Below are 25,589 nucleotides of genomic sequence, written 5' to 3' on the forward strand. Positions count from 1 at the left end.
TAAAAGCGAACATTTTTTTCTGTCCATCACAATGACAAATTGTGTTGGAAGGCAAAAGAAAATGTTCACTGAAAGGATATGTGTCAGAGAATGGCGGCCGTTGAAATGATTATAAATTGCAATTCGAATGGATATTTGTTTATTTCCCTTTTTTGTCCACAAGTTCAAGGTCACGGAATAACATTATTTGGAAATATGTGTATTTTCTAAAGGTTTAGTTACATTTAAGAGCGATTTGTTTGGAATGATTGGTAAAATAGAGGAAAAGAAGGTACAACGAAAGACATTTCCCACATCGACTGCCCAAAAGAAAACAAACAATGAACGATTTTTAAAAATATTAATGTCATTCGCTAGTAGACTAAGGGTCACTACTATATTTTTTCTTTTGCTATTGGATGTATTTTACACGGAAAATAAACCAATTTGTTGTCATAAAAACATAATTTTCACATTAAAATTTACGATTAAAATTAATGATCACTTTTAACTTTAAGTTAACCGGAACGCTAAAAACTTATGATAATGGGGTTAATCGCAGAGTTATACGCTAATATATCCATAGAAACCAAATTATAAGGCAGCTTTAGTCAGCGACCATTTATAGTCTGGCACTAGATGACAGCTGATTTTAATACTGAATAATCTTAAACCCATGACCTACTTTGGAAAATTATTCCCGAGGTGGGTACTGGTGGGTATCATGACTAAAACCTTAGGTCAAATTTAAGTATATGATCGAATTGGCATTACAAAAAACACTACAACACGCTAAAACACTATTTTTAATGAAAACTAAGCTGTTACCTCCTCCTTCAAAATCCACTATAATATTTTGCTATACGTAATAGTTTCGCGATATTTTGAATATAATTACTTGCACTTAAAATATAGGTTGTACTCACAATAAAAACCATTAGTCAATTGTTCCGTCTTTTGAAGCTATTCTTAAGAAGATCGCGTTCGAATGAAACAAAAACTAACATATTTTTAAAAAGGTCCATGTCAAAGCTGTCAGATTTGCAGATGTTGTACCAAAATGTTGATATTCATGTTTTTATTTTTGGCCAATGGGTGGATCCACTTTGCACTGTTTGATTTAAATTCTAGTAGGCTTTCAAGACACTAAGAAACCTAATTCTAGAACACACTTCATTTCAATTGAAAATATCTGCAAGGCTGTGGGAAATAAAAAGCAAAGGCTTTATTCGGGATGGGGTCAACTATGTGATATCCTAAACCACTACCACTCTTTTGGGGTAGTATATACTAATGTTATTTGTCATCCTGATTTTGTGACGCTCCGATCGTGATTACCAACTTAGATGGACAGAATGGCACAAATAGCCAACTCGTCAGGATGTTCATATTGGTGTATATAAAAGTGGAACTACGACTATTATTTAGATATTTTACAAACTTTTGGGGCCAAAAACCAATTGATAACACCCTCCCTGAGTTGTGGAGTTTGGTATAGATAACGGATGGTAAGTTTTAAAAGAGAATACGTAAAATGTGAACCCAACAAAACACATTAAAATTATTTACATCGAGGTCATGGGCGTAGCCAGGAATGCTTTTGGGTTGTTCTAGTGAGAGCAAATGCTTGTTTTTCGTAATATTCATAATTTTTTTACATACAAATGAACTGTTTTGTAGGATCTAGAAGGGGTCAGCTGCCCCTCCCTAGCTATTCCTGGCTACGCCCATGATCGAGGTATAGAAGAGAATGCATTGGCCTTAAGGGAAATGCAAATGCGAGGGAAAGTCGACGCAATAACACCTAAGTTGACCTACTCTACTAAAGGTTCCATAATTATTTAGACATTAATTTAGTTGTAGGTTCATTGTTTGCCGGGATGTAAAACATCTTATGTCTAGATTCACCCCTATGGATGAAAGTCTAGGTAAGATTCGGATAAAAGTAAAAAAGCGCCCCGATCGAGGTATGAGCACACCAAAATATATATACAAGCATGACTGTCACCAGATCAAGTCACATGACACCATTCAACAAACTCATTGATAATCTTGGACATTCCTTGGTGAACCAACGTCACAGCGAAGAAAGTTTGAACTGGCACAATACAAAAGCTTAACATCGTGAGGTTAAAATTTTATGAGATAACTGCAGCTTACTATATTTACAAAATTGTTTCAGGGAACCTCACATTTTCTCGGTGTGGTACGACCAGGGTTGGTATACTGCTACCTAATAAAAGAATACCGCGTATAGGGCTAATCAGCAAACAATATCAACCTGGGATTCTGTCATGATGAAGAAAGAGTCTTCTTCTCTTGTTCGTTTTTCGAATTTCACAGGAGAGTAGAGGCAAACAAATTCTAGTGTACCACTCAGAATTAACCTTCCTAAATTCCTCGTTCCCGTCAATTTAGCCGAAGAAACAGGTGAGCATTTGTTTCGAAGTGCTTTTTCCGTGAACACCTTTCGTTGGATTTGGGTCGCCTTCTAAGCCCCCCACGGTCGATTGCTGTTTTGTTTAGGGCTCATACGCCTAAATTCATTAAACCCGTCTTTCATAGTGCTATAGGATGGTCCTTTATCGACATACAAAGATTTAATTTGATCGATATACTCTTGCCGTGATTATCCACGCCGAAAGATGTGAGAGATCAGACGAAAAAATTCACAAGTAAATACCATTTTTTTTTGAGAGATTTTTTTTTTCAGATCACTGTTAACAACAACAACGCATGCTCGTATGTTAAACTGTCCTACGTTTAGGCTAAAACAGTCAAATTTTCCAAAAAAAAAAATTAAGTGGCGTCTAGGCCAGAAACTTTACTAGTTCCCTAACTATAAGCAAATGTTTGGTTTATCGTACCTTTTTATAGATTTTCGACCATTATGTTAGAAATTGTGGTCTTACCTAGGCAAAAGATTATTATCCTTAAACATGCGTTAAACTGTCCTTAATTGAAAATGTTGACTAAGCTACTCAAGGAAGTTGGACTATATGGACCTTCTTGGAATTTCATGTACGTTTGGAAAAAAGTGTACGATGTGCAAAGTTTCGGCCAAATCGGTTACTCATATCCTAAGATATTGTGCTCATCAGTAATTTTTGTTGGCACCGGCAGGGTCTTTTTGAGCTTTCGGGCCATTATCTCAGGAAGTATAAGCTTAACCGTCGTAACAGGAACCGAGAGCAAAATCTATAAAAAAGATTCCAAAAGTTCCAAGGCAAGTTCTTAAGCTGTGATCTAAAATAGTGTGTGGAAGGATGTGCAAAGCTTGGGCATAATCAGTTACTTCCTTCGAGAGTTAAAATGCGCACCATTTTAGCAAAAAAAAAATAACTTTTGTGGGAAGGTACCCGAAGCAGTGGACCGACACGGACCATCTTCAAACTTAAACTAAGATATTGACTCCAAATTGTCTGAAACATACTGGGGGTCTAAAACCATTATTTCAGTTAAACACATTTTTGATCGTATATAAAGGCTAAATGTTGTCATCATTTATTTGTCCTTTTCATTTAAAATGTTTCGTTACAATTTTTACCGATTTACAGAATTTAATTATTGATTTTCAAATTCTCTTAATTAAAGTGCCTTAACTTTATATTTCATTTACACTTGCAATCAAATTAATTCCCCAAATTTTCCTCAACTCATCACACCTGCCATGACAACGATACCTTTTGCAAACAAAACAAAACCGAACAAAAAAACCAAAACTAGGTTATATTGAACAAAATGTGACCAACAGCAGCACAAAAATATGCTGGTGGTCATGAAAAAATTATTGTTTTTATAAATTACAGCAATATGTGCTACCATCGTTGCTGTTGTTGTCGTTGTTACTGCTGTTGCAACCATTCTGAAAATGCTGACAACCTCAATTACAATTTAATACATGTTGCAGATGCAAACAGAACGATGGCCCAGCTATGATTCCCAAGTTACTGCTTGCACGTAGGCCGGCATGCTAGACAAACACCCGCTGTCCATCGTTGAGTGTAAAAGCTCATGGCAAAGTACACCAACATGCAGCGCAGATACCCACATACGTATAAACACAACGATAATAAATGCAACAAGATTATGTATTTTCTGCCAATAGGTTTGTGTGTGCGTGTGTTGTATTTGGCTGAACGTGTCGCAACACTCAACTATCAATGTCCAATGTTTGTTCCTCCATGTCCGTCTATCCATACAAAGGACCACTCAACAATAAAGAAGGCAACGCCAATGTGGGGGACCAAGTCCAACGAACATACAAATAAACACTAAATCACACAAACACACACAAGCAAACGCTTGGAGTACCTATCGCCCAGGATAGCGAACTGTTGTTTCACTGCAAGAATATCACCTACAAGTGTCACCAATATAACCCTGACATCAAACATATGCCCAATCCACTATTCCAGCCTATTCAGGCCACAAACACAAGCCGCTTGCATGTTACTAGCACTGGGAATGGGACATTACATATGCTTGCCTACCACTAACCTCCCTGCCGGCTATCAGTTGACTTGTCGTCCATTTGCTTCAGTCATTCAATTCCTGCATTCACAATATTCTCCGGATATTGCTGCCGCAGGTAATATTCCATATTGCTACATAGGCCACAATAAGGCACAGAAATAACAACAACAGACGCTGTGGCCGGCAGATTGCTTGGCTAAAATCTACAAGAGAGCCGAGTACAGAAACAAGAAATAAGTACAGGTGAATGTAAAGGGCCCTTTGAAATGTGACATCAGACATAAAATATCATCTGATGGAGAAAGTGGAACATTTCTTCGATATCTGTCTGTTGTAGATTGGCAGTTGAAGACTGTGTAGATTTCATATATGTATACATACTTACATACTTAGAGGTTGTTTACACTATCCATCGACGTCATATGTGCTGAAATTTTCCATCGTTTTGCAGTCGCTAATGTGTGCAATATTGGGGATTTTCCTTGCGCCATTTACTTTTTGTGTCCACACTAGCAAAAATGCTGTGAAATTACGTCTCCACATTGCCAGCGTGGGTAGATATGGAATATTTTTATTTCGTGTCACATGATATTGATAGCTAGTGTAAACCACCTCTAACATCTCTAACAACATTTGTCCTACAAGTCGAACTAAGAAAGATTTCCATTCCTCTCTGTTTGTTGCTTTGCTTTTCCACTTCTTTGCTCCATCGAAGTCTTGGCCTACCACCTTTGCGTGTAACGCCATGTGACTCGTATTTATTTATACGCCTTTTTAGCGGGTTCATCGTCGCTTTTTCTTATGACATGGCCTAGCCAACGCCATCGTTGTATATCGATACGTTTAACTATAATGATGTCGGTGTATAGCAGATACAGTAAGGGGTTCATATGACGTCGATATTCGCCGTCAACGAAGATTGGCGCGTAGATCCTCCTAAGAATTTTACTCATGAGCACACGGCCTTATCTTCTTCGGAACCATACATTAGCACGGGCAGTATCAGTGTTTTGTAAAGTGTTACTTTTGTTTGACGAGATGTGACTTGAAAATTTTGTCTATTAGGGCGAAGAACATTTTTATACTCTCAGCCTTTAGGCTAAAGAGGGTATATACACTTTGATACGATGAAAATGTGCCTCATCGAAATAATGGTTTTAGACCCAAGTATGTTTGGACGAAATGTGTTTCAGACTATTTGGAGTCGATCTAGCCATGTCCGTCCGTCTGTCTGTCCTGCTGGCTGGAGCGCACGATAACTCTCTAACGGATGAACCGATTCGGTTCAAATTTTGGCTTTTGTAATATTTTGCCCAAACTTAGTTTAATTTCGGAAAAGTTCAGTTTAAGACCTGCTCTCGAATAGCTTTGATATTTGTTGTAGCAACTTGTAGTCACTGCCCCGATACGACGGTACAAGTTTCATCAGGTGCAAGTCCACACTTCCTGAGAAACTAGCCGTAAAAGGTGCAAAAAAACCCCTATGGCGCCATGTGTAGTGGTTGGAGTGCAAGATAGCTCTCGAACGGATCTACTGAGTCGGTCCATTAGTAATATTTTGTGAAAATTTAGTTTAAGTTCGAAGATAAGCCATATCGGTCCACACCTTCAGGTACCTTCCCCAAAAAAGTTCAAATGTTCGGAAAAATTGTGCGCACGATAACTCTGGATGGGAGTGAGCGATTTGGTCCATACTTTACATATCCTAATATATTTACCAGATATAGATCAGGTTCGAATATGGACTATATTTGTTTTGTTCAGTCTTTCGGGTACCTCCCACACAAAATTTTGGATAAATTCACTCTAAGACCTGTTCTCGAATCACTTTTGTTGACGCATCTTGCATTCTCTGTCTCAATTACGACAGTAAACGTTTCTTCATGGGCAAGTCCATACTTCTTGAGAAAACAGCCCGAAAGTTGTCAAAAACCCCTATGGCACCATATGTAGTGGCTGTAGAGCTCGAACCGAATACTGCGTTCGTCCACACTTTGGATATCGTAATATTTCTTCGAATATTAGATGAAATTCGATGGTAGTGCTTATTGGTCCACTGCTTTCGGTACCTCTCCCACAAATGTTTGAAAATATTTGCTAATATTTGCAACCGATTTGGTCCAAATTTTCGATCTCGATATTTTTTGTCCAAGCTTAGTTTATGTTCAAATTTGGGCCTTATCGGTCCAATACTTGGGGTACCACTCATACAAATGTTCAACACATTTTTGTAGTTGAGGGTCTGTTCGAGGATATTATGCTTTTCTTAGTATGGTACAAAAGCCCTATCTATCGATATCCCCCGCAAATTTTTTAGCTTTAATCCAATCCATATTTCTGTCGGTTCATACGCCCATACATTTTTTTTTTTTTGGAAAAAAAAATATTTCAACCCACACAGGCTATACCCTTAGCCGACCTATACTTTTTTACTTGTTAATGTTGATTTTAACTAATTTCTCGTTAGAGTCGAGCTTAATGGCCAATGATGGGAGTGAACATAGGAAAGCCGAAGATTCGAACCCACACAACCACCACTATGTGAAATGCATGTTTCGCCTTTGGTAGAGGCTCATCAGACATATCGGCTGTGGAGCGGCTTCGCTATCTTCTAAATTTGTTTTTAAACTGCTTACTTAAGCCAAGGTAGCATCTGTTGGCCAATACAATTCTTCTTCTTCTTATTTCACAAGTAATGTTGTTTGTTGTGTTTATCGAGGTGCTTCAAAAATGTAGGAACCAACATCCACTGTTGGTCCGAGCTATATGGACGCATTGCGTGTCGACACCATCAAATTGGTCTTCTCGCCGTTTACCGCCAGACCCACTTTACCAGATTCTCATTCTACCATCTTAAATGTATCAGTTACTTATTTTACTGATCGGCCCATGATGCCTACATCGTCCGCATAACCCAGTAACATGTGGCTATTGGTAAACATTTTACCATTTCTTTTAAAATCTGCATCTCGTATAACATTTTCGAGCAGAATTTTTTCATACTGTCTCCTTGTCTGAAACCTCATTTGGTACTAAACCCTTCGGAGAGGTGCTTTCCTATTTTAACTGAGGACTGAGTATCAGTTAATGTCATTTTACAAAGCCGAATGAGCATTGCGGTGATACCAAATTCAGACATGGATTGGAATACCTTTGAACGAAGGCTGCTTTATATTCGACAAAAAGGTGGTAGGTGTCGATCTGCATCTCTTGGGTTTTCTCCAGGATTTGCCGCAGGGTAAATATCTGGTCAATGATGGATTTCCCAGGTCTAAAGCCGCATTGGTATGGCCCAATTTTTTCGTTGACCATAGGCTTTAGTCGTTTGCATAATGTCCCTGACACTATTTTGAAGGCAATAGGGAGAAGATTTTTCCCCTATAGTTAGAGCATACAGTCTTATCTCCATTCTTGTGGACAGGGCACAGGAAGCTCAGGTTTCAATCGTTGGGTACTCTTTCGTCCTGCCAGATGGTGCTAACTAGCTAATAAATACACCTTATCAACGTGTCGTCTCCGGTTTTGAACCGCTCGGCTGATAAGCCATCGGCTCCCGCTGACTTATTATTCTTTAGCTTATCTTGGCTGGGCGGTATACATTCAATACCAACTTCCTTCTACACTATTGGATACCAACAGTTTGGAAAAATGTTATTTCCATATCCACACACTATCTGTATCAGTTACTAATTTATCTTACTGGTCTCTATAAGAGGATGTGCCTCTACCAAAGCCATCAGTTTGATGTTTCACTCTTTGGTAGAACTTTCAGACTTCACTCTGGCTCATGTACATCTCGATTTTTTCACACTCCCGCTTTTCCATTTCTCTCTTATTCCTGCGGAAAAGACGTTTCTCCTCTCGCCTTTTCTCCCGATGCCTCTCTCGTGCGGTACGCGTTGCTACTGATTGTAGCAGCACGACACTCCTTTCCATACCATGGAGGTCCTGGTGTCCAAGTATGGATTTTGCGGATGTTTGCTTGGAGTGGGCAATACTTTGCCATTGTACTGATATGTTATCGGGACGAGGAGTGCTTTGATTAAGCAATTGGGCCAGTTGAGTGGAATATGCTGTGGCTATCTGTTGTGATTGCAGCTTACCGATGTCTAGCTTTTGTGTTGTGTCTGTTCGTACTTTATTTGCTACGTTTAATCTGGTACGTACCTTTGCTGCAACAAGGGTCTATGTTTGCACCTCGGAACGTACATCTAACACACTCGATGGAATGCTGGCACCAATTTGGCAAAACAACAAAGCGCCGTATATTCGAATCTAATGTGGAAGGTCACCAACGGCATTACAAAACGACTACAAGTTTTCATTAATCGCTGCCTTCGCCGGATTCTACGTATATTTTGTCCGCGTGCAATAACAAACGCAGAGTTCTTACACCAAGCTAATCAGATGGATGTGGGATCTGAAATCGGAAAACGTAAATGGCTATGGATTGGACATGTTCTACGCCGTGATGACAATAATATATTAAACCAAGCTCTACGCTGGAATCCGTTCAGTCAAGAAGGAAGAACAGTTGGAAGACCAAAAAAAACCTGGAGACTTTCCACAGAAGCCGAAATGAGATCTATCGGATTGACCTGGGATCAACTTCGATATATAGCTCCAAAACGAGTGTGGTGGAAAACGGTCATTGTTAGCGCCCTATGCTCTAGTGGGAGTTAAAGGAATACAATAAATAAATCTGGTACTGCTAACTACTATGTTTTTGCCACTGCGAAGTCTATCAGCCTCATTCCATTGTCAGATGTTTCACTGTGGAGACTGAATTTCCCGACTGTTGGGCCAATAGTCTCCTGTCCAATTTTGGCATTAAAATCGTAGAGACCAATTGTAGAGACATTTTACATGACTGAAATACTCAGGAAGTGTGGCGAACATTACTCTGAGGGGTATTTTTTTAATTTGATGGACTGTGATTCGAACCCGGGCATACAGAGTGCCCTTACTATTGAAACACGGTAGCACAGTGCAGATTTCTCATCACAAAAATCTTGCTACGACTGAGAAAACTAATGTTACCTTTAAATTATTGGCAAAAATTCGGTATCTTTCAAATTTTTTAAGGGTAAAATTTGGAAGATTTTCAGGAAAAGACGTCTAAATCAACGTAATAGTAGTAGTACGTTTTCATACAACATTATGGATTTCCGGAACACAACTATTACATCTGCTTACTTATTAAGACGTGCTACTGAATCGGCCGCATATTCACATTACCAATTGTATATCGAAGAGTCATTGTAGATATACATATAAACAATTCAATTTACAGATATATGTATCAGAAATTTAGTGCCTTGTAACGAGGCCTCACAAAGGGCCCAATCCCTATTTGCAGCAATAGGTGCAAATCACTACATTTATTGTTTGTTCATTGTTTTTTTTTTTTTTGTGTGAGCTTTGTACGTTTCGATTACCGGCTGTGGAAGAAGTAAGTGTTGATGTTGTTGTTTTGGTTTGGTTTGTCGATGACGCTGCTCTGTCGATGTGGCCCAAATGCCATCATCAAAAATAACATCAACAACCGGCCAATGCCATTGGCAAACTGTGTTTTGGCCATATTCGCATATCTATGCGTCTGTAGTTCTTCATGCGTATGGTGGTTTGTATGTGTGGTAGTTGCCTGTATTGTTACATACATACACTCATATATACATACAAACGTAAACATTTTTTAATAAATTTAATACTTTGGCACCACATTGCCAATGTAGCCACTCACCGGAAAAGAGGACATCGACGATGACGATAACGAAAGGAAAATTGGATCAACGTAAAGAACGAGACCAGCAGCAACAGCATCAAAATGGCAGCAACAACAACAGCAAAAAAGGAAAATTGGAATATATTTTGTTTTCTGTACAGAAGGGAAAAAATAGACCGGAACCGGATATCTGCAATGCATAAGCTTCGTAATGGTTCTGAACAAAATGGCAGATTCCATAAAAACGTCAACAACTAAAAACAAACAAGGGACAACTTAAAATAGGGAAAGTTAAGCCATAAATAGGCTCGAGCTCAGCTGGTTTTCCCAAAGAGGGACAAAGAAATAATTTAGCAATGAAAATTAGGAAACAAATTTCATACCAATACCGTAATAAATATTGAAGACTAAATTGTTGGAAGAAGAAAAATAAATAGAATTGGAATTAACGTTAATAAATATTTTAATAAAATTAATGTAGTTGTTAATTTAGGAGACAGTAGACCCAAACCCGAATGAGAAAGGAGGAGGGTTTAGACGATGGCTTGGCAAGCCACACTTGTAAAAACAGCCTACTACGAAGAAAAAACAAAGGAAGAGAAATAACCCAAATGTTGACGGCACCCATAAAGGAACCACAGTACTACTAAGGAGAAGAATGTGGCGCAGTTACAATGCGTTGCACATTCGGAGCGACATCAGGAGGAAAGAAGATATTCGTCTTTTCAGTGGAAGAAAGATAGAAATGGAAAACATGAGTGTGAAGAAATCGAGATGTACAAGACATAGAATGAAAACAGAACATTTTTCCTGTAGCGGTTCTAATTCTGCAGACTTTAACTTTCGCGGCAAAGTTGCTGCATCTGCTTCAATGTTTTACAGATTGATTGAATACATAGAGATGGTATCACGACCTTTTATGGCAACTTATGTGGTGCCAATAACATCAAATTGTCGAGGTTATCGATACTGCCGTCCGATAGTCTCCAAACATCTACACTGGTAACGGATGCAGAAACCGCACATAAGATATGCAAAAAACATTTCTCAAGCTATTGGTAACAAGTAGCAATCATTTGGTTAAGGTACATACAAATTACATATAAAAACCGGAAGCGACGAACTGATAAGGTGAATGCTTCAGCGCGTTAGAACCATACGATAGGTGGACGCATGCCCGACGATGGGATCGTGAACATCATATTACCCCGTTTGCACTTAACCGGATTTAATAAACCCACAACACGGATTTCACTACATTATTGACATTTTTATTAAATCGTCGTTGAACAAGTAAAAAAGTATCAGTCGGCTTGGCCGACAGAGATATACCCTCAGCCTGCGTATATTGATACAATTTTTTCCCAAAAAACGTATGTATTTAGAGGGTTTTACAAATTTTGGGCGTATGAAACGACAAAAATGTTCATTAGGATTAAAGAGCAAAAGTTTTGCGGAGGAAATACTTAAAGGAATGGATCGACATTGACCATTATGGATAGATCTCCAGCCACTACATATGGTGCCATAGGGGGTTTTTACACCCTTCGGGCTGTTTGCTCAAGAAGTGTGGATTTGCCCCTGAAAAACCTTTTACCATCGTAATTGAGGCAGCGAATGCAAGTTGCTTCAACAAAAATCAATGTGATTCGATAGCAGGTCTTAAAGTGAACTTATCCGAAATTTTGTTTGGGAGGTACTGAATAAAGTAGACAAATATAGCCCATATCTGAACCTGATCTATACCTGGTAGATATATTAGGATGTGTAAAGTATGGACCAATTCGGCCACTCCCTTCAAAAGTTACCGAACGAACAATTTTTCCGAACATTTTTGAAATTTTGTGGGGGGGTACCTGAAGGAGTGGACCGATATGGCTTATCTTCGAACTTAAACTATGTTTTGACAAAATATTACTAAGGCCAAATGTTGGACCTAATCGGCAGATCCGTTTGAGAGTTATCTTGCGCTCCAACCACCTCACACGGTGTTATAGGGGTTTTGTGCAACTTTCAGGCTATTTTCTCAGGAAGTATGGACTTGCCCCTGATGAAACTTGTACCGTCGTATGGGGGAAAGTAAATACAAGTTGTTACAACAAAAATCAAAGCGATTCGAGAGTAGGTCCTAAACTGCACTTATCCGAATTTTTGTGTGGGAGGTACCCGAAGTAGACAGATTGAGTCCATACTTGAACCTCATCTAAGTCTGGTAGACATTTCACGAGTTGCAAATTATGGACCGAATCGGTTACTTCCTTCAAGAGTTATCGCACGTTCAAATTTTCCGAACATTTTCGAACTTTTGTGGGGGAGGTACCGGAAGGAGTGGACCGATTTAACCCATCTTCGAACTTAAACTAAGTTTGGACAAAATATTACGAAAGCCAAATTCTGGACCGAATCGGTTGATCCGTTCGAGAGTTATCGTGCGCTCCAGCCAGCCAGACAGACGGAAGGACATTGCTCAATCGACTCCAAATTGTCTGAAACACATTTCGTCCAAATATACTTGGGGTTTAAAACCATTATTTCGATGAGGCACATTTTGCCCGTATGAAAGTGTATATATCCTCGTTAGCATAAATGCTGCGGGTATAAAAATGTACTGAAAACAACGGTATAGAGGCATTTTACAACAATGACATATTCTAAAGAGTTGTGAATTAAATTCCAGGGAATATTTTCCAAAATAAAATATTCTGAAAAAAAATAACGGTTTTGGAGATACGGTGCGAAATGTATAAAAATTATGGAATTTTTGCATATATTTTGAAATTTGAGGCAATAAATTTAGTTTTTCGAGATCATTATTTCTCCAAATATTTAATTCTTGTCCTTATCTACAAATTTGCTTCAGAGGTCAGAAGAAGATTCGCATTGGTTGCAGAGATATAGCCCCGAATTTCTTTAAAAACTCAATATTTAACCATGTTTAGATGCGGCCATAAAATCCGAGCTGGATCTGACCCAACTAGGGTTTCTTGTCGTTTGGGTCTGTTCTTTCAAAAAATCCTCTGTTCGAATTGTTTGCACAAGATCACCTTAAAAATGTTGCACAGTGTTATTAGTCCACTCATAATAGACATTGAAATTGCAAAAATTCCCACAAAGGTGAATTTTGGTTGGAGAGCTAGGGTTTGTCATTAGAAGCAATGTCCTAAAAGTCACCATTCCCACGTGTCGAAGGTCAAAATTTATGGATTTTTTAGGTTTTCGGATTTTTTCCCTGAAAACGGTGTGTCTAGTCAAAAAGTGATTAATAAAATACTGTAGACAGAAAAATTCTCTACAAGTCTGGTCTTTATCATTTTTAGATGGAACCATTCTTGGGATAAAGCGGTTCTAAAAAAACACACCATTTATATGCACTTATAAGGGAAAAACGCACTTATTCAGGGAACCGGCTAACATAACCGGAGTAACCGGGTCCCAAAAATATATGTATATGTTTCATGGAAGACCGAAATTATATCTTTCTTTAAAAAAAAAATCCAATAAAATCGGAGCGTGTTTAGTAGAGCTATTCCATGTCAGAATAATTTTATGCAAAACTAGACCGTTTAACCCACATGTGTAATCAAAAGCCCAGCGGGAACGACCCCAACGAATACTCTCCGATTTTTTTTTTAAATTTTCTCAAATGGTAGTGTTTGTTGCGTTGATTATAGAAATGTATAATTTTCGTGGGCGGCGGGTCCGGTTCGCCGGTTATTTGACCCGAAAGACCAGATTTAAAACCGGGTTAGACCCGGTTTTTCTGAACCGATTACTGCAAAGTGGGTATCGTTTGAAAGCTTATGGAAATTATGGCGCTGTTATTTTAACCGTCGCACATTATAATATTCTTACGCGGCTTTCTTTTTCACATGTGTAATTTGACACTTATATCACGATATCTCAAGAATAGAGACTCCTATTGAAAAGTCATACAGATCATTATTGTAGATAATTTGTAAGCCTACAACTTTTACTTAATTCGATGTCCGATAAATCTTATCGTTTTAGAGAAAAATAAAAAAAAAAACTGAATAAGACCAACAAAAAATTACCTTCGACCCTGACTTCGCTTACACACATTGGATCGATGGGGACTTTTAGGACGTTAATTCTAATAGCAAACCATAGCTTTCCACCAAAATTCAACTCTGTGGGAATTTTTGCTATTTCCCCTTTATACCCAAGTCTATTTTGACTGGAATACAAAATTTGAACAATCGCAACCAAAATCACATGCCACTCGCTTATGCCACTGACATCGACATCACAGGTCGATCAGAACAAGTGTAATGGGTACTGTTTATTTACAAACCTTTTGTCTTTTTTATTCGTAAATAATAAGTAAGTATTTTGTGGTTTTAAATTTCAAATGTTTGGTTTTATTTCGTGTTGTAATTCAATGAGTGTTATGTGTGTGTGTATGTACAATGTGTGTTGATTTTATCTAGGCTTTGTAATGCAATTTATGGTTTTTTTAGCACAATGTAGGTTAAGTTTTAACTAGGTTTATATTTCAAATTCTTTTTAGTTTTTAGGTAATTCTTTAGTATAGTTTTTAGGTTTTTTATTTATTCACAAATTTTAGGTAGATGTAAGTTTTAATGTAATATTTATTGTAGGATAATTTATTTTCAGGGAAGTGCAATTTGTAGGTTAATTAACAAATTTTATTCATAAGTAGATAATTTGTACTTGTTGTATTTTCAATTCAGTGTTGTATGTTAAGATTAATTCTATGTTCAATGTTTTTTTATGTGTATTTACAAATTTAATGTTTAATTTTGTGTTTGTTAATGTATCAAAAAATAGTGTAAGTAATTGTGACTGTTTGTACTTTTCACGGGGGATCACGATCGAGCGCTTTGAAGATTACTAACGAACTGAACTTGCTCTCCGTTGTTGTCGACATCATCAGCTCTCCGTATTCCAGGATTCATGGGAAGGCAGTGGAAGGATTACATTGGTTAGCGGACTCACGTATGTATATATATGTAAATGTTCCGCTAGCCAATGTTGAAAAAGCAACCGAACAGTTGTGCTCATAAGTATGGTCCCAGACCATACATTCTCCGCCCCCATGACATCGTGCTTATCTCATCCTTCTAGTTGACTGGCATGTTTCTAATTGGCCCCGCGAAGACGTAGCCCAAGTTGGTATTGAAGGCCTTGACATCACCAACCCCAGCCGCCGTAGAGCCTTCCTTTATTATCGCCGAGTATGTGTCTGCCCCCAGCTCTAAATCGATGGGAATGTTGCTTCTTGGGTCTGGGTCCGCTATAGCTTCATCCGTAAAGTATGATGTAGGGTTCTCTATGAGTGGGTCAGAATAGAGTCTTCGTGGCAATTCGTCTGTTACTAGCGCATTAACCTTTAGTGCCCAGGTTGAGTTAGTGCGTCGGGCCATTATCTTGAAAGTTGTAAATCTTCGCCCTTGGTACGTAAAGGACCGCAACCCTACGCGCTGGAATGTGGAATATGCAATGCGCGTCATTACTGCTGATTGGCTTACCAAAGCTCTCATATTGTAATATGTGTCCATCTCATCAGTCTTAAGGCGAATCATTGCCGTTGGTAAAAACACCAAGTCCCAGGTGAAAACTGGTTCCACTACTGCTACTGCAGGCTGCAAGCTGTCGTTTAATTGCGGGGCGCCATGCAACAACGTGTGATGCCTGTAATCACAACGCTTGCACCCAGTTATACAAGGGCAGTCAGGGGCAAGGTGGCTCCGAGCCAGACAGTTTCGACAATATCCCCTGCGCTCTACTGTCTCGTACCTTTGATAGGGAGTTTTTTCTCGGAATCGCTGGCAGCCGCTCAACGCGTGATCTTGTTGGCACAGGCCACACGCATATTGCCAATGGCTTGGTCTCACTCTGGGGAGATTCCTGTTATCTGACCGGCTCCGTTGACGACGTTCAGGGCTTGGGCGACGTTCAGCTGCACGGGCTGGTCGGTTCGTAGACTGATGGCGGGATGGGCGTTGTTCGGGACTTCGTTCGTTGACAAGGCGGCGGGACTCTCGGCGTTCGGGGCGGCTGGGGCTTGCTTCGACTTGCCAGTCGTTTGGTAGGTAGGCTGCCATCTTCGTTATGGGTCGACTGATGTCACCACCAGCAGTCTTTATATCTACCACCCTTACGTTTTGGTCTGTTCCCTGATGGGTCTTTATAATCCGCCCTAACTTCCATTCAGTTGGGGTCAAACGTTCATCTTTTATTACAACTAAATCACCCTCTTTAATGTTGTCTCTTTGATACTTCCATTTGGTGCGTCGATGGAGTTCTTGTAGATATTCTGTTTTCCATCTATTACAAAAGTACTGAGAAATAATTTTTAAGCGCTTCCACCTATTAACCAGGCTTTCATCCTGGTCTGAAACATCGGGTTCTGGTGGGGCTAGAATTGGGGTACCAATTAGAAAGTGAGCTGGGGTCAAAGGCGACAAATCGCTAGGATCGTCACTAGCTGGACTCAAGGGTCTCGAATTAAGACAAGCTTCTATCTTTGATAAAATGGTGGAAAACTCCTCAAAAGTAAAAGTCATTTTTGGAACGCATTTCTTCAAATGCGTTTTGAAAGACTTCACTCCGGCCTCCCACAAACCTCCCATGTGTGGAGCGCCGGGTGGAATGAACTTCCAATCGAGGTTCTGATGTGAATTCTGAGTAATCGCTTTAGTTTTTAATTCTTTCATGAACAAGAGTCTATCTTTCTTCAGAACATCGACTGCTCCAACAAAATTAGTTCCATTGTCGGAGTACACGCAAGATGGGCATCCACGCCTACTAATGAATCTGGAAAATGCCGCTAAAAATGACTGAGTCGAGAGATCACTGGTTGGTTCGAGGTGTATAGCTTTTGTAGCAAAGCATACGAAAAGGCACACATATCCCTTTGTAATAAGACATGCTCTACCAGTAAAGTTTCGTATGCTGAAGGGTCCCGCAAAATCTACGCCAGTATTAGTGAAAGGTCTAGTTAGCAAAGTCCTTTCTGGTGGGAGTGAAGCCATAATCTGATTTTCTGTTCGCTTCTTGTGCAGAATGCAAACTCTGCAATTACGTATCGTCTTTTTTATCAACGACTTGAGTCTGGGTATACAAAATCCGGACCGTAAAACTCTTAACATCAATTGGTTCCCACCATGTAAAGTCACCTTGTGTGTATGTTCGACGAGTAAAGTAGTAAGTTTCGCATTGTGAGGAAGAATTATTGGGTGTCTTTCTTCAAAAGTGAGCGCCGGGGATTGTACGAGTCTCCCATGAGCTCTCATAATGCCTTTCGGGTCTAAGTATGGGTTCAAAGATAGCAATGGACTCTTTGAAGGTATTCTAGATTTCTTCTCTAACGCTTGAATTTCTTCTGGAAAAAAGAAACGCTGGGTACGAATTATACTGGCCCGTTTGCCAGCCTGAATTTCATCAGCAGTGAGGTCTACTTCAGAAGTTAGTGGATTTTGTCGACATACGAGGGTGTTTTTCCAAAATCTGAGTGCTTGCGCATATGCTCTGTATACTCTTGTTAGTGAAGATATGTGTCTCATGGGGTCCTTCTCAATCATTTCATCAGTATTTAACATCAGAACTTTCGAAGTTTTTGCCTCTAATGTAACATCACTTACTTCCTTTGATGGCCAACTATCCTTGGGTAATTTTAACCAATCAGGTCCATTCCACCATAGCTGATGGCTATTGAGTTCGCTAGGTGAGCATCCTCGGCTGGCAATGTCTGCTGGGTTATCTTTCGAGTCAACATGCGCCCAATTTTCTATTCCCACATTTTCAATAATCTCTGATACACGATTGCCAACAAAAGTCGACCAATGGCAAGGTGGTTTCTTCAGCCAAGCAAGAACTATTGTTGAGTCTGTCCAATAGTGTACGTTGAATTTGGAGATTTGAAGATTATTTAATATCGATGAAGACAATTTTGATAGCAGTACTGCTCCACAAAGTTCGAGTCTTGGCAGTGAAATTTTCTTAATTGGGGCAACTCGTGTCTTAGCAGTTAACAAGGAGGTTTGGATTTCATTACTAGTATTTCGGACTCTGATATATAATGCTGCTGCATATGCGCTCTCAGAAGCGTCACAGAATCCGTGAACTTCCACGTCGCTGTCTGGAGTGAAGTGTATCCACCGTGGAATCTTTAAATTTCCAATATCTCCACTATTCTTTACAAAATTCTGCCAATTCATGAGAGTAATTGTCTTCAGCATGTCATCCCAGTTAATCTTGTCCAACCAAATTTGTTGCATCACTAATTTGGCGACTATTACAATGGGAGCCAGCCACCCACATGGGTCGAACAGTTTGGCTATTATCGATAGGACTTCTCTCTTAGTATATGATGTTTTAATTTCCATTGTGGGCGGTGTAAACGAGAAAAAATCTCCAGATATATTCCATTTTATTCCTAGTGTCTTCGTTGAGGCATCATCGGAGATATCAAGCGAATTAACAGGATTAAGTTTTTCTTTCGGTAAGTCGCTGATTAACTTTGGGTCATTGGCAGTCCACTTCATCAGCTCAAAGCCAGCTGATTCCATGGCAGCTGTTAACTCCTTGCGAGATTTAACAGTATCCTCTAATGAATGACCTCCAGCTAGAACGTCATCCACGTATAAGTTTTCCAAAATAACTTTCGAGGCAATTGGGTACGTATCTTTTGTGTCTTCAGCTAATTGTATAAGTGTTCGAAGTGCCAAGAATGGTGCGCAGTTTACGCCAAAGGTAACGGTTTGTAATTCGTAATCTTCTACCGGGTCAGACGGAGATTTTCTGAATAATATTCGTTGAAATTTAGTTTGAGTAGGGTCCAACAATATTTGCCGGTACATCTTGGTAACATCGGCATTATAAACGTGTCGGAAAAACCTCCACTTCAGCACTTGCAGCACTATATCTTGCTGTAAAACTGGACCCGCATATAAATTATCATTAAGGCTTCGTTTATTTGAGGTTGGACTTGATGCATTGAAAACAACTCGTAATTTTGAAGTAATCTTTTCGGGTCTAATAACTGCATGGTGCGGCAGGTAGTAGTTTGGAGTCTTGGATATGTCATTTGAAGAAATCTTTCTCATGTGTCCCAGCTCGAGATATTCCATAATTGTGTTGTCATATAATTCTTTAATCTCGGGGGTCTTCATGAGCTTTCTCTCCATTCTGTAAAATTGAGCAAGAGCAATGTTTCTAGAGTCTCCAAGTTCCTCACATTTTTTAAAGGGGAGGGTCACTATGTATCGCCCTTCCGTGTTCCTTTTAGTAGTATCCACGAAGTTTTGCTCACAAAATGCATCCTCATCTGATCTCAAAACTTGTTTTGGGGTCTCCTCCACCTCCCAAAAACGTGTTAGAATCTTCTCGATTGATACTGTATTGCAAAGTGATATTTGTCTTCTCTTTTGAGTCTCATCCTGCAAGGGTCCGCCAATTATCCATCCAAAAACGGTTTTTTGGGCCAAAAGGGATCCAATTGACTTCATAGGTGTTCCAATTGTAAATATTAGGGGTCCTATGTCCATCCCTATTAGGAGATCAACTGGTTGGCTGACGTAAAATTTCGGGTCTGCTAATTCCAAGTTCGTAGCATCGCGCATTTGTGTTTTTTCTAAAGTATATGGCGGTAAATTCGAAGGCAAAGATTTCAAAACAGGTGCCCAAACTTCCAGTTTAAAATTTGGGTCTAGCTTAGATCGTAGTTTAAAAACGCATGCTTTAGCAGAAGTTTCCGAAATGAGTTGGTTTATTCCAGTAACATGAACAAGATTTCGTTTTGTTGGCAAATTTAAACGATTTTTTAACTTCTCAGTAATGAATGTAGATTGTGATCCTGAGTCAATTATCGCACGAGCATCGTAATAATGACCATTAGCCTCAATTTGTACTACGGCTGTGAAAAGTAAAGTATCTCCGGGATGTTGATCTCTATTTCCACCATCCTGGAGAGTCAAAGTTGTGATATTTTCTGCTTCTTGGTTTGTTGTGGACTGTATAAGTGTCGTAAGAGCGGCAGCACTGGTACTAGGTCGTGCTTCCTCTTGAACTGTAGTCTGTATTGCAGATAGGGTCTCCTTTCCCTTGTGTAGTAGTGTATGGTGTTTCAAATTACAAGTTCTGCATCCAAAACGACTTTTGCATTCTTTCACGCCGTGGTTCGTAGATAAGCAATTATAGCAGAGGTGTGAGATTTTTACAACATGAATCCTGTCATTCACATTTTTAGCCAGAAACTGTGGGCAATCTCGTATAAAATGATTAGCTTTGCAAATTTGACACGAATTTTGATATTGTGTCTTGGGCTGCTGAGAAGCATTTGCATTTAATGTACCCTTCGAACTCTGAGCCTTCTGATTTATATTAGTTTGAAAGCTGCTTGTGAACTTCATTTTCTTCGAATTATCTTGTCTGTATGGAGTTTGTTGATTTTGTTTCGAAAAATTGGGCCTTATGTTTCCCACAGATTCCAAAGTTTTGAATTTGTGAGTCAAAAAGTTATTGAAATCGTTCCACGTTGGCAGTGTCTTGCAATCTTCAAGAGTATTCTCGAATTCTTCTAAAAATGTTCTTGGAAGTTTGCTGGAACAAATATATGTTAATATTGGGTCCCATCCTGAAACTTCGACCTTAAGAGTTTCCAGAGTTTGAATGCAGCTATTCACTGTTCGCTGTAACTTTTGAATACTGTGACTTGAGTCTGAAGTGACGTTTGGTAAATTGAATAAAATTTTCAGTTGCTCGTTCACCTGCATCCTCTTATTTTCATATCTGTCGGTTAAAATCTTCCAAGCTAGCTCAAATCCGTCATTTGTAAGAGGAACATGGCTTATTAATTCTCTTGCTTCTCCAGAAGTCTTCTGGGTCAAGTGAAAATATTTCTCCACATTACTCAACTTTGAGCCTCTAATGTAGATTGCGGTAAATAAATCACGGAAACTCGGCCAGGCATTATAACCTCCCTTGAAAACGTCTGTGTCACATGCTGGTAGTCTTGAAATTGCTGTAGAATCATTTTGCTTCTGCGCCAACAGGGTCTCTCGTTTTATTTTCTCCTCTGATTCCTTCTGCTTTAGCGTCTGAATTTGTCCATTGACTGCTGCAATCGCCTTTTTATAAACATCAATTGCCTCTAAATAATGTGTCCTCAGCTTGTTTTTGTCGATTGGTTTTTGTCCCTCTCCTGGCTCATAATCGCGGCATTCCACATAAGCTTTCTTTACTTGGTCGTAAAAAGAGTTAAGTTCCACTCGTGACGCCTCCAGGCTATGTATGTCGTCATCAGTGTTCGCAATGCTTAAAATTGAAACGTAATCCTGCAAGTCATTAACGCAGTTTGCAAATTTTGTGCACTTAGTTTTATCCATCCTTTTTGTAACGAGGGTCAGACTTTAGAACAAATTTTTGTTTTACAAAGGTTTGACAAAGTTGCCCTTTACGAGGACAAAGTGTTATTTTTCTTGGGTGTTTAAACAAATCAAGAATTTTGTCTTTGCAAAATTTTGTTGTTAATTCCCAATTAAGTTGATTGACGACAAGTGGATCTAATTTTGTGGAGAGCCTTCGAGTCCAAAGAATATTTGATATGAAATATCCGAAAGAAAAGCCAGAAAAACAGTCCAAATTGGATTATAAAAAACCGCTAAGGAAAATTGTTTAGATGAGTCAGAGAATTTATAAACGGCTATTCCTTTGTTTCCACGAAAGATTTTGTGCAAATGCAATAGACGATAGCAAAAAAAACACAGACAAATTATTTTCAATTCAAAAAAATTCCAAAAAAATATCCGACAAGAAAATGTGTGCTGGGTTGCACAGAAGAAATGGTAAGATACAGAGAGTTTTGCGGCAAAAGAACAATAAAATCACTTAATTCCTTTGGTAGGAGGATTTTATTATATGTTGTAGCTCTAAAAACAATATGATGTAGTGTCGAAACCAAAAATTAACCAAATCAGAAAATTTAAGAATCCCAGCAAAATGTTTCAATCTCGAACAAAGTTTGGGTCAACGGCAAAAATTCAGCAAAATAAATGAAAAATTCCAATTGTATCCAACAAAGAATGATTTGGGTCAAATGTTTCAGCAAGGTATAATGTAAATTTTAGCTTTCAAAGAAAAATATTTTAGCAAAATGTTGTAAAAAAACCACAGTAAAATGTTTCAACAAAAGAATTCAAGAAAGATGAAAATATTTCGTATCAAGAACAAAAATTTCCATCAGCAAGAATTCAAAAAGTGTTCAAAAATTTTCAAAGATTTTGTATAAGTTCAGAAATTTTCATAAAGTTGTTTAAATTTGGGTTAAGTGTTTTCAAAGAAATGTATAGAAATGTTTAAGTATATTTTTTAAGGTTAGTTAACCAACAAATGCTTTATAAAATTTTTTTGTAAAAAATGATCAAATTTTTGTGGTTAGTTAACCTCAAAATATTTTAGCGCTTGTCCACCAAACGCCGCCAATTTTTCCAAATAGTCCCAAAATTGATGTATTGGGATGCTAATATGGCGATTATATGCAAATGTTTAACAATGTTCAAATGTGTCTGAGTCTCTATGTAACAAATGTTGTAGGGTTATGTATGAGTCTTTAATAAACGGCGATTCTTTTCCAAAAAATTCCCACAAAAAAATTCCCACAAAAAATTGCAAGGTTATGGTTGTTAAACTATGACGCCAAAAAGTTGCGCCAAAGTTTGCATATAAACGCTAAGTATGTTTGTATTGTAATTGTTATGTAAATTTTTCTCCAAAATGTCTGCTAAGTTCATGTAAATTATTGTGTCACAATTATGACGCCACAAATTTGCGCCAAAATCGTAAAAATAAACGCTTTTTATGTAATCGACGAGAATATTCCCAAAAAATGAGAGCAAGATTCCAAATGACAAGCAGTAATTTCCAAAAAAAAATCAATAATTTCAAGGAAAATTGATTTAAATAGTGTATATGAGAATATGGAAGTATTTTTCCTCAATATGTTTTCAAAAAGTTGTATATAAAAACTTTTATTATGCCGGGTCAATTCTACAAAGGTCTCACTGTAAACGGACAGACAAAGAGAGTGACAAGAGAGTATATTTCTTTCCAAATATTCCAATTTTTCCAGTAGAATTATGTCCCTTTAAAAACACACTGGTAATTTCCCAATTTTTGGAAGAAATTTCCAAATTTTCCAAATATTCAAGAAGAGAGATCGAGAGTTATGTATGTATGTGTAAAAGTGTGGACGTATTTGTGTATTCCCACGAACTAGAAAGGGTCAACATCAGTCCTTGGTTGCAAAATGTTGTTAAACTAGGGTCAAAGGGGTCAAGTTGTATGTTTTATAGCGTTTTCATCATAAAGGTAGAGTGTCGGTGTCAAATTTCGCCGAACCCTGTAGTCCTTTTTCGATTCCACGCTTTTCAATGCACAAAAAAACTCATTGGTACTCACTTTGACTCTCTATGTAAAGTTGGGAGTATGTCTTTATGTGTGTTTGTCCGTCCAGTGCTTCTTCTTCCTCTTTGTTTTGGCGCCTTGTGTTGGTATTGTTGGGTTATAGAATTTTGTTTTTACCGAACCGATAATTAATTATTGAATATTTGTTGTTTATGTTTGTTGACAAAATGTAAAGGGTCAGTAAGGGAGTCTTGTTTTGTGAAAATTTGGAATGAAAAATAGCTCTTTATCAATGTTGTCTTATGACTTTTATTTCCATTAAAAAAGTTTTCATTTCAAATTTTCATAGAACAAGAATTGAACCCCTTTTTGTATTTTATCCGTAGTGTTTAGCAATGTTCCACTGTAATGTGTCACTATTTTTTCTTTTGGGTCGCACTTATTGTTCTTATTGTGTTATGTGGTTATATTTTTGCACAAGAATTATGTCACTTTTATTATTAAGTTTCACTGTTTATTTTATTTGTGGCCCACTGTATATTTGTAGATTTGTGTTTGTTGTTGTAATTCACAGTTTGTTGATGTTTTTAGTGTTTTCAATATTATTAAAAAATATAAAATTATTAACTTTAAATTTTTGACAATAATCACTGGGACCACTGTATGTTATTCTTTCTAAGCGTTTTTTTGTCTCACACAATATGTTTCTATTTTTCTTGTTCTTTACACTGGATGTTTCCAAACTCAGTTCCAGAAATCACTGTTCGTATTGTTGTTGTATTTAATGTAATTTTACCGGCGTTTTACTCTCTTATTGGAACACTTCATTTTTTATAATTTTTGCTTTTTCACTTTTTCCACTGTCACTCTTTTGTTCCAAAATATGTTTTTTTGTTTTTGTATTGTTGTGTCAATCTTTTGTTGGTAATTTTGTTAATTTTTTTCACTAATAATTTTTAATTGTCACTTGTTTACTGTTTGGTGTCGTTATTTTTGCATATTTTCTTTTGCTGTTCAATTAGGTAGCTATTCACAGAAATGAACCATGTGTTCAAGTTCACTTTTTTAATATAATGAACTAGTTATTTGTGATTGAAAATTTTTTATGTTATCACTTTTTCGATAAAAACTTTCACTTTTAGCAATTTTTTATGATTAAAAAAACACTATCTGGCTCGATATGGACCAAATGTTTATTTACAAACCTTTTGTCTTTTTTATTCGTAAATAATAAGTAAGTATTTTGTGGTTTTAAATTTCAAATGTTTGGTTTTATTTCGTGTTGTAATTCAATGAGTGTTATGTGTGTGTGTATGTACAATGTGTGTTGATTTTATCTAGGCTTTGTAATGCAATTTATGGTTTTTTTAGCACAATGTAGGTTAAGTTTTAACTAGGTTTATATTTCAAATTCTTTTTAGTTTTTAGGTAATTCTTTAGTATAGTTTTTAGGTTTTTTATTTATTCACAAATTTTAGGTAGATGTAAGTTTTAATGTAATATTTATTGTAGGATAATTTATTTTCAGGGAAGTGCAATTTGTAGGTTAATTAACAAATTTTATTCATAAGTAGATAATTTGTACTTGTTGTATTTTCAATTCAGTGTTGTATGTTAAGATTAATTCTATGTTCAATGTTTTTTTATGTGTATTTACAAATTTAATGTTTAATTTTGTGTTTGTTAATGTATCAAAAAATAGTGTAAGTAATTGTGACTGTTTGTACTTTTCACGGGGGATCACGATCGAGCGCTTTGAAGATTACTAACGAACTGAACTTGCTCTCCGTTGTTGTCGACATCATCAGCTCTCCGTATTCCAGGATTCATGGGAAGGCAGTGGAAGGATTACATTGGTTAGCGGACTCACGTATGTATATATATGTAAATGTTCCGCTAGCCAATGTTGAAAAAGCAACCGAACAGTTGTGCTCATAAGTATGGTCCCAGACCATACAGGTACCATAATGGAATAAGAAGAATCTGCTAGAGTTGGGACGGCACTGATTGGCGATGTAACCAA

General features: G+C 37.8%; 1 protein-coding gene across 11 annotated transcripts in view; it reads right to left on the reverse strand.

Moving 5' to 3' along the window:
* Positions 1-24,718, reverse strand: part of LOC141406526 (uncharacterized) — a 122,795-nt gene extending 98,077 nt beyond the window's left edge. The window contains exons 1-3 of one of the 11 annotated variants that reach the window (XM_073992144.1): positions 24,363-24,657; positions 23,621-23,703; positions 14,702-16,266 (exon numbers count right to left, since the gene is read on the reverse strand). In XM_073992144.1, the coding sequence (XP_073848245.1) occupies positions 15,283-16,266 (984 nt within the window). In that variant the 5' untranslated portion in view covers positions 23,621-23,703; positions 24,363-24,657 and the 3' untranslated portion in view covers positions 14,702-15,282. Of the gene's footprint in view, positions 1-14,701; positions 16,267-23,620; positions 23,817-24,194; positions 24,317-24,362 lie in introns of those variants that run through there. The other 10 variants (XM_073992145.1, XM_073992146.1, XR_012413421.1 and 7 more) reach the window with 10 other exon arrangements.
* Positions 24,719-25,589: the final 871 nt, after the last annotated feature.

Source organism: Musca autumnalis, unplaced genomic scaffold (assembly GCF_047663935.1).
Source record: "Musca autumnalis isolate F117 unplaced genomic scaffold, ASM4766393v1 scaffold_5, whole genome shotgun sequence".
NCBI classification, from domain to species: domain Eukaryota; kingdom Metazoa; phylum Arthropoda; class Insecta; order Diptera; family Muscidae; genus Musca; species Musca autumnalis.